The following is a 16,356-nucleotide window of genomic DNA, read 5'->3' on the forward strand; positions in this document are numbered from 1 at the left end:
ATGGAAAATCTTCGCACACACCTACAACACGAGCCCAGAGAGACCTGGATCTTCCCGTCCAATCAAACCATCCACGTCACGCTTTTGAAAAACACAACCTTAAAAGTAAGAGCTTACTGATATTTTCGTGCCCACGGTCCATTTCACTTTGTTCAAACTGATTGATTACAAAACAAAAGACAGGAGCATTCACCAGCCTATCAAACCGGTAGCAAGTACAAACACGTAGGGAACTACCCGTCTCATATTCTTACGACACCCGTCTCGTATTACCGCAGTACTGAGCGAGGAGAGGGCTGCAATGACCTACTGTACCACATTCTCAGCAGCCAGTTTACAGCTCAGGTGTAGGTGGGGGGGACTGGCTTCCTGACAGTTTCTCGAGTGGGCCGGAGTGACACAGAGAGTGACTCAGCTAAAGGATTTAAAGGATGACAGCAGCCTGGGTGGACTCATGGGGTGAGACCTTGCTGCACTGACGAACAGCACCTCGTACATTCATGACACACCATCTCGCCTGTTAGGGAATGCTTGGCAGTGCTTGCTTCTGGGCACCTCTGCTATTAATCACGGGAGTGATTCTTGTCAGCTGGGTTTCCTGAAGTGTTCCACCTCTGTGATCAGCCAGCACACAGCACGGCTACAGCCAGCCGTAAGAGCTGGTAAACAAATGAAGGGCAAACAAAAAAGCATGGCCTCTCTGACCTTGAGTGTTTATGTTGCTTAGCAATGAGATGCTGGTGTCTGCAGTGGGCCCTGCCTCCTTTCTGAATCTCTCTTTTTTTTAATTTTACCACTACCACTAAAAAAAAGTGCTTGACTTGCTCTTGTCAAAGAGTATTTTTTCTGCTTGAGGAACGTCTAGGAGTCAAGCAAAGTCTTCTTCTGTTCATATAATGTACTGTTGCCATCTTCTTCTTTTTTTTTTAACTTTTGGGCCAATCATATTTTTTTTGGGGGGGGGGAATTTTTCTCCCACCCAATTCAGAAAAGCCCATTGCAATTGTTTCTCACGTCTCGGCTGGCGGCTACGAACCCCACGCCCGCACACAGGGAAGGGAAGAGCGAGGAAGAGGAGGCAGACATTTTCCACCCGCCCGTCCCGTCTCTTAACCCGTCCCCAGCAAAACAGGTCCCGCACAAGAGGATCAGCGCAAACGCGACCGGAGGCACCGCTAGCCTCCGAGCCCCAGGGGGCACTGTGCCGCAGAGAGCCTGGAGATCCCTGACCGACTAACCGCGCCCACAGCTTTGCCGAGGGCTCAACCTGTACTCCGCTCAGGTGTCACGTCTGTCTCTGTTTAAGCCCGATATTTTTGTAATTTGGGCTGAAATTAAACACTATGCTGCAAACTATTTTTTTCTTGCTTTCTGTAACCCATTCTGGTCCAACCCAAGCTATTTGTTTGTCCCCCCCCCACCCCCTTTAACTTCCAAGCTCTTTCCAAATCATACTCTTGCCGTTCAGACAGCACTTTTCTTGGAAACCTATCACCGTGCGCTCAAGACTCACATTTTAACACTACCCTGAAAGAACTGCATCACCACAAAAGACAGTGGGGCGTTTTCCTATTTATCTGTGCTGAAAAATAATGTCTGAAGAGAAAGTTCACCTCTGGTGCATTCCGCTGAGTTTATACCTAGGAATGCAACAAAACAAGTTACTGTACTAGGAAACAAAGCTGAGGCGACTCCATGGAGGTTCAGGGAGTTTCAGTGCCATTAGTTTTACGAGGAAGTGGATATACGTAAAAGTTTCTCATTTTTGTTGTTGTTTTGCTTTTAAATATCTAAGCCTTTGCAAAGGAATAAAATTACACCTAACAGTGAAATTGCACTAATTTCATACATTTTGGCCTGAAACCAAACCCATGTGTTCAGAGTATATAAACCATTATTTTTTTAAAGAAAGAAAAACACTTAAACTCCTCCTAAGCAAGAATGTGAAAATAAAGCATAAACCAAAATATAAGGTACTTATTTACTGATATCATACTGCATCACTGTCACCTACAGAGCCACGAAATGGGCTTCTGATTATCAATCGCATAATTATTATATGAAAATACTGTCCTGCTGCACCTCTGCCATGCAGAGAAAAATCAACATCCACCAAAATTAAAATTGTACAGGTATCCAAAACAAATATGTATGTATGATTCCTTGATCTTCCTCCTTCTTCATCTCCTTTTCATCCCTCTGTGTTAATGGCATATCTACACACGATGCGGACAACAGGAACACGCCAGCATCACAAAATCATACCTCCTGTCTGTCTTGGTCTCCCTGACAAGTTGTTAAGTGTACTTTAAAATTCCACCCACACCTGGACCAGGGCTGCTGCTCATATCCTACAGCACGAAACACTCACGCCCAACGATCACGTCCGCGTTGATTAAAGGCAACGAGGTGTTCAGCAAGCTGATCGTTCAGGTGATTACAATATTTGGAGCATCATCGAACCCTCTGTAGGATTCACAGCTGACGCAGATCCCCGTTTTCATACAAAGTCTGCCTCTGCAGTTCACCAGGCCAGTCTCTCCCTAAACAGTGCTGGATTGTGAAGAGATCAATTCACTACACAAAACCAGCACTGCATCGGTACTGCTTTCATCAGTGTGCTCCCGATGTAGATGGCGTTCAGAAGGGCGTTATTTAAACGGGGAAGATCAAAAATGTACTACATTTGTGTACAAAGAACTGATTGGGGTCAGCTTTATCCACCAATCAATCGGTGAATTCACAGAAAATAACAGAAATCTATACCTGAGCTGACATGGAGTATTCAATTTCCAATAATCATTCAAAGGGTATAGTGGCTATCACCTCCCTTGGGCTCTTTTATACTGGGATTTTTACCCAGTGGAAAACTGGGAGTTTTTCCCACTGATTGACGGAAAACACTCTATAATGTGAAAGTGAAAACACAATTCTACAGATCCTCCTAAATGATTCCTTATTAGACTTGTGTCAAGAGACCAGTCATGAATCATTTCCTGCTACGAAATGAAGAAGTGGTTTAAACCTACAAGTCCCACCCTACAATTTTTATACAATCAAGACAACAATAGCAAATATGGTCTCAGTTAATTATGCAACACCACTAACACAGAGGAAACATCTCAAGTGTGTTCAAAGAAAGAATGTGAGCTAGAATTCAGCATGTGAGGTGATGACTGACACTAATAAGGAGAAAAGGTGAAATGCGGACCCCAGTTCTCTCCACTGGGTAAAACCTCTACATCAAACCAGATTACTGTTAGGAGATGAGTCTGGATGATGCTTCTTTTGCAAAAATACATTCTAAGACTTATATTAAAACAATTGTGCTGTTTATTGCAGTGTTTCACAAAAAATAACTAAATATTTATGTTAAGCCTTTTCATTCTCTAATACTTTTGCATCTGCTATTTACAAACAAGTTGTATACCCCAAATTCCATATCTAACACCACTGATCAAAGACCAGAAACAAACGGGTGTTTTTTCGTACTTTACCTGTATCGTGATGAAGGCTGTACTTCCCTATCACTGGACACATCCCAAAAAAAAAGGAAAAGAAAAGCAAGATGAACTCATCAGCAACATAAAGAAGTGCTGTCACAATCACACAATCAGCTTTTTAAAAAGCTTGACATCAGACTGGTTTAATGTTCACTGGTTTTAGCTTAATACACAATACATACCAACACGCCCCGGACTAGATGACATGCTACAATCATGATAAAAGCTGACACAAGGGCGTGTATTTTTACCATGCATTCCCTCGTGACCAAGTGCGGAAAAGAAGGTACAAATGTCAAACCTGGCACTAGAATACTTGAGGGGAATAAACCCCAGTGAAACTTGAAACTGTATAGTACAACGCTGTACGTTAGCCTGTCTCTGTCTGCCTGTCTCTTTAACCATGATATTTTTGTGTTATTGTTTGGGCTCAAAATGATAGACTATGCTTCAAACTGTAATTTTTTTCTTGCCATCTGCCATTCTGGTCCAACCCAGACTATCGCTGTTTTTCTTCTTTCACTTCCAAGCAAATCGTGCTCTTATCGTCTAGACGGAACTAATTATTTTCGCGAACATTGCAGCAATTTCGGCACAGTTTTCCGAGCAGGTCGGCTGAAAGGGTCAGGAGGGGGCAGGAGATGACTCACGGTTGAGGAGGCCGAGCTGCAGCAGCGAGGCCAGTGCCGTGAGGATCATGAACATCAGCAGGCCACCCCTGCGCCCCAGGCACCCCACCGTGGGGCACAGGGCCAGGCAGGAGGCCACGGCGATGCCCGCCATCGTGTAGTAGTCCGCATAGAAATTGTGGAACATGGTGGTCTCCCGGGCCTCGGGGTCCATCATGCTCCTGGCGAAGCAGTGGTGGATCCCGTATCCTGCAAGTCTGGGAGGCAAGGGGGGAGGAGGGGTTAATTAGCTACGGTCGAGATCAACAGAACACAAGATCAGCTGCAAATGAGAGGAGACAAGAGGGTATCGGTTTCAACGAGATGGCAGGGAAGCTTGTTCCTTCCTCCTGCAAACTCTTCGGGCAAAAAAGTGCCTCCCGATTGTTGACATTTCAGTCAGTGCACAGCCGTGTTAATGACCAGGTGGTCACTGGTGGTGATTAATATCTAAAGAAGACACTGTCATGACCCTGCAGTGCAGATTAAAGAAGAAGCAGCTGAAGATCACTTTATTGGCCATATACAATTTCTTGTATTAAGAATTTGTCTTTTCGCATACCCCAGCTTGCTCTCCATGAGACATACAGACAGGGACAGAGAAGCTTGGGGTCAGAGCACAGGGTCAGATATTGTACAGCGCCCCTGGAGCAGTTGGGGTTAAGGGCGTTGCTCAGGGGCCCAACAGAGAAGGATTCCTCTGCATGAGTCCTGGCTTCCTCTTCCTTCAGAGAGATGGCTGAACCTCTGCCAAGCAGATTAAGCCAACGTCTCCTAAGCCTGACTTCTTAATAAACATTCCTGGAAGTATTTTGTTTTATTGTCACTCCAAGTGAAACAATTAATACTCTCTATATTTATACAGTATGTACTTATACAGATAAATAATGAGAATGTTTACACAGAGCAGAAAAAGATCAGTGGATCCCCAAAAGTGATTGAAAGGCAAGATGGCGAGATAAAATCATGATGTCTGAATGGGGAAAATTAGAGACATGTTTGTAGAAGAATTCTGGGGAAGAGTTCATACAGCACGGGATTGACAAAGGATGACCATTATATACAGGTATGTAAAATATTTGGAAGCACTGTGTACCAGTAGAGGCAATAGAGGCTTCTAGAGAGAACAGTTCAGTCTTCCCGGCTGTAACCCCTATATTCACTAGCTTCTGTATAAACGCTAAACTGATGACAGCCTCGTCTTGTGTAATATGTGCAATATGTGCTGAAATTGATTAGCATGTTGTCTAAGTGTGAGGACATCCCAATGTGTCCAAGAGAGTCACCAGATACATTGACCTTAGGTGCTTGCAGGATAAATTTACTGCTTCCTCAGTAAATTTACTGAATAATGTATCAGCAACAATCAGCAACAAATACACCCCACTCCCACCAAGCAAGCAGCTGAATAGATTTCCTAGTAAGAGGAGGAAATAATGCTCTTAAAATGCAATTAATGTTACACAAAGCATTTCAAAATTGAAAAAGAACACATTTCTATGGTGACCACATATCCAGTGAATAACAAAGCAATGAAGAAAACAGTATAGTAACCTCCCAGAATTTAAAAGGTGTCGGGAGTATACTTACGAGTTCACACAGAGAACCACAATGTTCTTCCACAGGTTTCTGGTGCCAACCATCTTCACGATGCAGGTCTTCTTAGGTTTCTTATGAAGTTCTCGTTCCAGTTCTAGAATTGGAAAGGAACAATTGCCTTTATATTCCATTAGGGTCCATAAGCGTAAGAGGATTCCAAAGCCTTTTAAAAACATTCTGTTGGAGCAGCAAAATCCCCAGACTAAGGGTGTACAAGAAAGCTGAAAATAGGCTTAAAATATAACTTAAAACCTAAATTAACAGATCCCTGTGCTGTTGCATATCAAATCAACGAAGGTGAAAAAAAACATCTCGGGGAAAACGTGCCTATTATCTACTGGAATTCATTTACACACAATGTGCTTTAGAGTCGACAGGATTCAGCGTGACAGGGATAGATATGCAGTGTGAAACACCTGAAACGATGGGATTGGGGACCATTTCTTTAACACAAGCTTTTAAGTATGGTCACATAATCATATAGCTAAACAACGGGAACAGAGGGAATTCATATTGCAAACATGCACATTGATTATTTTTTACCTAATATCTTAAAGCTAAAATACACACTTGCACACTCTGGCAAAACCATTGCAGTGTGTTAATTCCACTTCTTCCCTTATTTGAGGAGAAATGTAACCTGTACAACTAAACACACCACTGCAACTGCACTCAGTACAGCAAGAGACAGTCAAGTTCTTAAAGGTTTCTGCCCCAGTTGTACAGTGAAACCAATGTGTATTAAACTGGACCTGAAACTCCACCTGTTCGGACAGGACCTGTATCACACTACAGGCAACTGCGCAATGTCAGTCTGTCAGTTGTCGACAGCTGAAAAATAACTGGTCCCTTTAGCAAACAGCTGCATTCAGCCTATTCTGATCCTATCAAGTAACAACTGTATGTGCAGGAGTGTCTGCAATTCTCTCAGTGTGTACACATGACATTTTGGTTCTTTTCCGTATTTGGCAGATGCACAGTATATTTTACTCAATGCAAGCACACTATTAGCTGAAAAAACAGGTGACAGGTACTGTATATATGATTAAGTAAATATATTTCAGAGAGGTTTGGTGGTGCTGGTGAGGGAGTAGTATTTCACCTAATAATGTAACATCTGCTGTTCTGTGTTTCTGCGCTCTGTTATGCATGAGACCCCGATTTCCAACCTCGTGTATACATAGTTAATTACGACTATTTTCCATATTTATCACAAACTGGTTTTCTTGCCTCGTCAGAGAGCTGGATTGTGCTCCTGTCTCCCAATTACATAAACAGGCTTTTTATTACAGACTCTTCGAAAGCAAGTTGCATTTCATGTTTTTAACAACAGAGTGCAGCTCGACATGTTCCAAGCAGTCAATTCACACTCAGCCTGCACGCAGAAGTCAGCAGCAGTACCTAATGACTTCTAATGATTGTGTTCCTTGCACGTGTATGCCCCAGGATTAGAGAGTGTTTGATCTGTATGTGTTTGAACAATGATAAAAATGAATAATCAGCCATTCAAGGAATCTGCCGGCAGTCACAAATCGCTGCCGATGTGCATCGAAGAGGTTTCTATGGAAACCACATTTCTGCAAATAATCTAAATCATCACCTATACACACAGCATCAGACTTCCTAGCTAAGAGGATACTGCCTTTTATTCAGCAACTGCGGGTCTTCAATTGATTAATTGCCCTAAAGAAAATGCGTGTCCAGTAACAAAGGCATTAGGTTCTGCTTCCAGCTGTCTGCACTGGCAGTTTAAACATTTCAGAGTCTTTCCAACAAACTGAATTTTTACAGTAATGTTCCCTGATTTTTTTATATTTGTGTGTCTTCTGACCTGCTCTCTGCGCCTGTTTCTGCATTTTAGACCAGAGAACTAAAATTTCTGAAGCAACTAAAAATGTTTTCCTGTAATTAAATTCACATTTGGCTGTAAACTCAATGAGTTTAACTTTAAAACTTCTCTCAAAAAAATCAACAGCTACCTGTGGTAAGTAAAGTATCCCATACTTTTCAGACAAATGGATACTGATATAGAACTCCACACATCATCAAAGACAAAAATTAAACTACACTGCGTTAAGTCGCAGGAGAATCACCGCAAATGATAATAATGCACTATCGCATACTGCCACATGTACTCTACTTGTGAGGATGGATACTTTTTAAAAAAGCAAGTGGATTTAAAATCCAACAGCTATGGTGGCTTGTAAAATAACAGACAACACTCTACTGCCGACAATAAAGTTAAAGTTTCAGATCAAACGATAACAGAGGCACAGATGTGTAAGTTGTTCCGAAAGTGGTTTGTTTCTCTTTGCCTACAGCAATAAATATTAGTTATTTTTATTGAAGCACAAGACCATTTGAGTGATCTGTGAAAAGCATCCTTCCCTCAGGGCCATCAGAGCTCAACGCAGAAAAATACAAATATTTTTAGCATGGCCTGTAACCAACTTCATTAAGGACAAAAGAGAAATGGACTCATTGACGTGGGCTGCCAGCTTCCCCCCCACATTAAACACCCCGTGTATAAAAAAACAAACAGCTTTGAAACGAGTTACATTCCCTTTGCTTCTCCCCATTCTGCTATAGCAACGATATTACAAGTAACTACTGGGATTTGTGTTGTTCAGCTCTGAAGCCTGAGGTTGTATCCTTTCAATCTGCCACCACAACTGGCGGTAACGACTTTCAATCTCTTTCAAACAGCCCTAATTAACTTGGTTGCAGCACAGGCAGTGATGTGGTTTCATACATTAACCCAGAGGTTTCAAACTGTTTCTCTTTTCAAAGTAAAATGGCCCGGGCAGTGCAAACACTGATCTGCTTAAAGTTATGTACCACTACACCTTTCTTCTACTCCTCCTCCTGTGAATTTCCCATTTCCAGATGAAAAGCGACTTCTGACCTATTCATGACCCATTAGGAATGGACATCGGAGAATCTTCCCACAAATTTAATCTTGTTTAATCTTGCCAACAATTTATCACACTGTAGACTATCTACAAAATGCTGCCATGTTTGAAGGGATATTGCTCTACGGTAAAAATAAACTATACTGAAATTTGAATTTCTATAACATGACATGTTTGTGTTCCTGTGTTTGAGAGAACATCCCCTTAACACTCATTTTTGTTGTTTACTATTCTGAATTAACCTCCGAATGAGATAGATCCAAAATAACTAGTTTTGACATTCATGGACTTAATAGAAGATGCTCTTAATTTTTTTAAATAAACAGTTTCAGTTGTGTGGTTGTGTGGATGACCTCACATTATCTATTACTTAGTTACTACAGAATAACTACAGTCACCCTGAGGGGACAATTTCTCAAAATGTTGTCTCATATTGACAGGAATACAAGATTAAAAATTAATGAAAATGCAAGCAAACATTTGGAAGCTGAAAACTTCTATTTCTAATTATTTTAACAAATACTGAGTTTATTGGCTGTATCCTCTGTTTCTTACCTGACAAGACTCCATTTGCATCGGACTCTGTGTTAACTTTGTTTTTTTTAGCAATCCTGTAAATCAAGGTTTGGGCTCTTTCATACTGTTGAGTGGCTAGTAACCACCTCAGGGACTCCGGAAAAACCCTAGAAATGAAGAAAAAAAAACCAGTCAGGAAAACTGCAAACATTATTCCCCCCTGCCGCGACATTGGTTCATAAAATAAAAATACCTTTGAGAGTTTTTGACACACATTGCATGATTTAAATTAAACTTTAAGGAGAACATGACAACAGAAGAGTTGAAAGCACACAAAGTTGAAAATGAAAAGGGTCTCACTATAAATACGTGCAACTTCCTCTGTAAACATTTAAAACTATTATTTCCATTTCCTGTATTTAACATAATAGGATAGCAGGGCTATTTTTCAAAACTTTCAGCTTCCAGAGACTCACAGCACACATTTTTATTTCTTGTAAGGAAATTCAGTTTTATATATTCTTTTATACTCTGGACACATGGAGTGAAAACACCTGCAAAACTAATTGTGTCTCTTGTATGAACGTTCTCTTTTAAGAAAACGATATTTGATTTATAAAAAAAAGTAATTTGCCTGTTTCCCAGGAGTTACTGTCTTTGTGAGGATGTTTTTGCCATTTTAATCCTCAAAAATATACTGACACACTATAAGCACACAAGCTTGTTTTCCTATATTTCTACTTAGCAATGGAAACATTTTAACACATTATGAGAACAATGTTGTTAAGAAAAGAAAATAGGTGTTTTAATGTAGGAGCCTATAATAGGAATAGGTAGGAACTTTCTGACTTAATAAATATAGCATGCTTTATTTTTTATTAATGTGTTCCAGAATTCTCCCCTGCATAGACAAGGAACATGCCACATGTGCTCCCGAAACACCAGGTCTTTTCAAAGCGCACATATTATTCTCCTCTTTCCACACCTACGGTTGCTGAAAAGAGCCCTGTAAGTGGGACCAGAGGGCCTGTGTCAGAGCATGTTTGTATGATGCACACAACCCTCCGTTTGCCTGAACGCATAGTGGGAGTAAAGTGCAGCACTACACTGCCTCTGCCCTTCAGCTTGTTTCATCACCTTGCCTTGGGGCAAGAGATTCATAAGATAAATATATAATTTATAAGAAAAACAACATATATAATGTTATACAGTATATGAGAGATTTGTATTTGTATATAAATATATCTGTATTAAAGATAAACATAAATACAGTATTTCTATCTGTATGTAAGAGACAGTATATAAAATAAATATATATATATTGGGAATATGCACAGGATGGCAGACATAGCGCGTTAATGATCAGCTCCACAGGGCATTCTTATTCGCCCTCAGAACATCCTTCAGGGCCTCAGAACCAGCGTCCGCCGTCATTCTCACCAAATGTAGGACATCATGAGAATGAAGGGACAGATGATGACAGCCTGCAGGACCTGCCAGTCGCGGCACAGGGCGGCCAGGCCGGGCATGAGCAGCTGCCCTCCCAGCACGACGAAGCTCGCCACCATGGTCACCGAGAACCGCCTTCCCGGGGGGCACAGCTCAATCCCTGCGGGCGGGGAGAGGAGACAGGGCTTTACCTCAGCGCCTCCCTGGAACAGCCGGCACGGGGCACCGGGGCGCGGGGATCAAGGATGCTAACGTTCCTGCGGCTGTGGGGCATTTACAATTCTGAAAACAACCCTTTTCACGTTTCATTCCCTTCCTTCTACAGTAGCGACATGCCTAATCAAGGTTTCACGAAAAGCTCCAGACTGTTTCAAGGAGCTAGCAAGAGACAAGACTTTGGGGATTTGACACGTTATGGAGAAATGACACGTTACAGTAGCAGATCCAGGATCCTGTCTCCTACGTTATGCTGGACAGGTGTCTGAAATGCTTAACTGCAAACCTCTCCTCTCTGCCTCTCTCTGCCTCTCTCTGCCTCTCTCTGCCTCTCTCTGCCTCTCCCAGACGGACATGTGTCAGCTAGACCCTTCCAGGGTGACAGGGTTTGGATAATTCAGGGCTTGACACCAGATCCATTCAGCCCCGTAGAGAAGCTTGGAATTTTAATTAGGAACCCCCGAGGAACTGAATGATTCTCTCTATTCATCAGCACTATCCGTGCTTGAATAACAAGGCGACTCGGTCCCGTCACAGAATGTTAAAGAGCACTGCCTCAGTTGTGGCACTGTTACAGTCGCACTTGCATACAAACCAATTCATAAAACTAAAAACGATTTGTCTTGCCATATACTTCATAGATTTTAGATTCGCAAGAGGTCAGTAAGTTTTACCTAGAGATTTTTCGTGAAATAACAAGTAAAGATGTCTATTGGTTGTTACAGCCAAATATTAGCATCCAGAAAATGTTCTGACCAATATGTAACACCTTCTGAGACTAAAGAAATAATAATACATTTAGGTTTTAGGTAGTTTGGAGGGATTTTTCTTTTTAGTGAGAGAAAAGTTCTTTATACATGCCATAAGGGCACTAATAATAAAATGAGGAATAATAATGCATAATCACATAATGAAATAATCACATAAAAACTTCTGTGATTACTGGAACTGCTGGATAATCATATAATGATGCAGTATGATTTTAATGCATTTCATGATCATTTTTTCCCGACACAACAAAAGAAGTACAGAAAACCGAAATATTTTTTAAACAAAAAGTTCAGTAAATTGACTGAAATTCCACTACAAACAACAGTGAGACTTTCATCATAAAGAACACATAACAGAACAAGTGTTCATTTGTTTCCATTAATGTTTCATTTGGTACAATGGGAAGGACTATTTAGTTAAACTGGAACATTTCAGGTCAATAGCTGTTATGCACGATCTTCCCTTCTTTCAGTAACTGGTGTTTAGAAGCTCTAGGCCAGAGGTGAGGCACTGTGTTACTGTAATCACAGATCTCTGTTTGAGACGTTTCCCAATGCTACAAACCCTGATGGACCTCCCATACATCCATTTAAGAAAGTTTCTCAAGAAAACTAATTGTAGAAAGATGCAGATTTACTATGGTCGTGACAGAAATCTGACGCCAACCAACGCAGAAGTAGTAAATAAAATGTGGTCAAAACATACCACATGAAATAAATCAGATCCTGCCAAGGGTTTTTTTTTATTCTCTGCGTGCTGCCTCACTGTCTTATTTAGCCGTCATTACTATTTAAATCACATGCTTCTGTACAGCTCTCTATTTCATTTTACGTTAAACTGGCGCACCTAAATATCAAAGAGTATCAGTGCTTGTAACACCCCTTAGAGCTGGGATTGTGTGCCACAGCCAGAATTTTATACCCATGAAATATATGAAATGGCGATTATATTATATTGCAATATCATTAAAATAGAAATGGCAATTCATTTTTGTTTTAGAGAACCAATTAAATAAATCACCAGCCTAAAGTGACAGGTGAATGGCCTTACATTTACCACAGGAGGGAGCAGTCTTTTTTTTCCCCAAACTGGTTATAAGGGAAGAAAGGGAGAGAATGAAACTGATGTCTGGCCTGAAAAAGGAGGCTTTAGTACAAGTATCCAAAAGCCTCAACGTCATGGACAAAGACATCTTCAGAACGGTCAAACACGAACCACAGGGCGCAAGAGGAAACGTCGCGGATGTGCCTTTAAAGCCGAGATCAGGAAGCCCTTCTTATCCAAAGGGTTATGGTTATGTGGAACAAGCCGCCCAGCCATGCTGTTGAAGCAGATACCCCGACTTCTTTCAGAAAAACAGCTGGAGTCGATCAATTCGCTGCTAACTTCCAAACGGCTCAGATGTGCTGAACGGTCTATTCTCATTTGTTAATTTTTTTTTGTGTTCTTAATTACACTATTCCTGGTGTGAATTTCGAAATAGTTGGTCATGACTTTTTTATTCTCATCAAGCTTTATATTGGGGGGGGGAAAAAAACTGATCTGTCTTTAAAAAAGTACTTTTTATTTTTTTAATTTCCATACAACACCGTCAAAATCATTATAAAAAAGCTGATAATGTTAAAGTAAATAGCTAATTTTTAGATTAAATAAATGCAAACATTCAATAAGTTACTAAACTGAAAACAATTTAAAAAGGTTTTTTCAAAATGTAATGGTTTTACTAATTTATAGATTTTTATTAATTATAAATATAATATGTATTTCTATAACCTCCACATCAAAACCATATTAGTACAATATGAATATCTTATATAATATTTAGACAAAGCAGGTCTATCTTTCTACACTTACATTAGCTGGCTGCATTACTGTCAGGTATTTAAAAATGTATGTAGTCAAGGCTGAGATGGTAGCTTTCTGGCAACAATGCTTTCTGCACTAAAAGGAGCCTTGACATAAATGCAAATAAAAGCTTCAGAAATTCTTCTTTTACTTCAACCCGAAATGCTCCTTCCATCACGACAGACAACCTTTATGGAACCCAGCTGAGACTGTGCATAATTTAAAATGTCAATCATGTATCTTTTATGGCTTCCTCGCAACATCCCTTATTAAAACTGGACATTTTGGGTCATTACAGCTCAGTGCTAAACAACAAAGCGAAAGCAAGCAAGTACTGTACGTCCTCAGTGTACAACAGTAAGTCAAGGTTCTGTGGAGAGCATCAAGCTGAAGATGAGGTGAGATGATTCAGCACATACTTGAACTTTACACAGTGAGAAACTGCCTACAGTACATAACCTTCTCATCTGTTCCATTAAAGGTGGTGTGGGCTCATAGCTACAGCACCAGGACTAGGATTTCTGAGCTCTCAGGTTCAAATTCACCTCCAAGCAACCTTGAACACTTCTTTAAGACCCTTCGTACCTTCGACAAGAAAGCTGACCCAAAAACATGAGGACGGGCACCTTTTCCCAAAAGACAGAGCCCTGTACATTTTCTGTGTTTTTGGAATAAAATACAATTGGGCCTAATTTCTGTGTACTGTAATTTTTTTTTTCTGTGAATAGTTCATTACAGCCATCTAATGATGAAGGACAAGCAGTCAGCTATATGCAGACTGTGCAATAGTGTCCAGTGAGAGAGGATTCAGGCCTGGCAGGAAAGGGAATATATCCGTCTTGATGCAAACTACATCTCTCTACTTCCATCAACCTATCAGGAGCTGACAACCTCCCAGCCTGAGATTTTGGTTGAGCTTGTGCAGTAGTTAAAAAAATGAATTTACCGACACCGAAGGATGTAAGCAAATCCAAACTGCCACAGGAGTCTGGTTTAATGATGTCAGTAACAAAACACAGTACTGGCATGCACATGAAATACCATCACATTTAAGTTGAAAAACAATATTGAAAACTGAACCGATGTTACATTTCTGTCACTTCTGCAGCAGAACTCTATAAAGGTCTTTAAATGAAAACCTCAAAAAAAAAGAAAAACATGTTGCAATTTGTGACACAAACAGTCCATGAAGATGTTTCTATTTTGAGTTCTATAGAAAATCACTCTGTAAGTGAGCCAGGCTCCTCTCAACACTTAGAGGAGTGTAGTCAACAGACAGCTGTCAAAGCAGAAAAACCACAAGAGCTCTGAAGGTGCCTCCACAATGCTTTAATTTATTTTAAAAATATGCATACATCCCTGTCCAGGAGGGAAATAGAAATATATCCAGGATTAGCAAGAAAAAACTTTCATCTTTCTTTATAATCCTGACCAGAAATTATATTCATTTTACAATTCAGTATACCGCAAAGCTTGCCTTAAAAAAATCTAGTTTAAGAGTCACAATCTGTCTTGCCAAAAGTTATGTCAACGAGGCAGTGTTCTTGGATAAAGATGCACCATAGCGAGTTCTTTAATGTTCAGAATTAATCAAGCAGATTTACATAGACTTACTAAGAAAATTAGTCTTGTGTTGAAAATGAAAGTATTATGAAACATTACTTAGAATGTAAAAATACCAAAACATGCATACATAATATAATGTCTTATATAAAATAATACAGTCACACACAGACAACTATTCTTCCCTTTCAGGTAATAAATACATTGTGTTAAACAACTATTTTCTAACTGCTTTATCCAACACAGGGTCACTGGGAAGCCATAACTTATCCCTGCAAGCTGTATAAAGCACTAAAAAAATATACAGTACTGTATGTCCACTTCATAGTGAGACAGGCAGAGTCAGCTATCAAAGTTATCTTAAGCAGATAAAAAGATGGGCAAAAATAAATGGCCACTTGGTTACAAAGAATGAACAAAGCCCTTTCATTCCTACAAAATATAAAATCTCAACATAACTAAACATAAATGCCTGAAAACCCGTTTGTTTTCAAAAAGAAAAAACAATTACTGCACCTATTCTGCTGTTCCTACATTCTTTCTTAAATTACCGGCTTAATTTCAGATATTACGGTATCCGGTGTGTCCGTCTGTCGTAATATTTCTTTGAAAACTAAATGTTCTAAAAACTTAACCTTCCGTTCAGAACAAATAGCCTTTTGTAATGATTATACATCTTATCAGGGTCTCATCTACACTTTTCAGATTGCTGGTTTTACAAAGAAAAGGTTAATACCAGAGAAATACTTTCAAGAGAAAGTGGCTTCAGAAAACAAATCCGTAAAAGCGATATGGCACAAACAACAACCAGCAAAGCAGAACAACAGTGCATTGTAGAACACTCTCTTCAATCCTGTTTCATATGACTGCTTATTGTATTGTATAAAGTAAACAGATTGATGACAGGAGTCAATGAGAAAATGTGAAATGCCATTTGTGAAGAAAAAAAAATGGAAACATTTGCCAAGATCCAAATCAAACAAACAAGGACATACTTATTTTCGGGATTCTGTTTTTAAAACTACATCGTGACATAATATGCAGTAATCAAGGTATTGTCTTGCAAAGCTGCTGGTTCTATAATTGAAATGAAATGAATGAAATAACTCGGCCATCTGAACAGAAAACAATTTACAGAGGAAAAAGAACGTACTGCCGTTTCATACGGCTGGTGGTATTCAGACAGTGACACAGCCGAGTACTTGAGTGTAACAGTTCAGGTGAATTACCTCGCTCAAGGATACAACAGCCACCTGGGATTTGAACCCACAACCTCCCAGCTGAAAGCCCAGAACCCTGACCACTGTGACACAC

At 40.2% G+C, this 16,356-nt stretch overlaps 1 protein-coding gene across 1 annotated transcript in view; it reads right to left on the bottom strand.

The window, feature by feature from the left end:
* The window catches only part of slc22a23b (solute carrier family 22 member 23b), a 57,223-nt gene that overhangs the window by 9,343 nt on the left and 31,524 nt on the right, over window positions 1-16,356 (bottom strand). Inside the window, exons 4-8 of the mRNA XM_088918182.1 lie at window positions 10,639-10,807; window positions 9,238-9,365; window positions 5,762-5,864; window positions 4,154-4,389; window positions 3,498-3,530 (exon numbers count right to left, since the gene is read on the bottom strand). Coding sequence (XP_088774308.1) covers window positions 3,498-3,530; window positions 4,154-4,389; window positions 5,762-5,864; window positions 9,238-9,365; window positions 10,639-10,807 — 669 coding nt within the window. The remainder of the gene's footprint in view (window positions 1-3,497; window positions 3,531-4,153; window positions 4,390-5,761; window positions 5,865-9,237; window positions 9,366-10,638; window positions 10,808-16,356) is intronic.

This window comes from Atractosteus spatula, chromosome 6 (assembly GCF_055471065.1).
Source record: "Atractosteus spatula isolate fAtrSpa1 chromosome 6, fAtrSpa1.hap1, whole genome shotgun sequence".
Lineage (NCBI taxonomy): Eukaryota > Metazoa > Chordata > Actinopteri > Semionotiformes > Lepisosteidae > Atractosteus > Atractosteus spatula.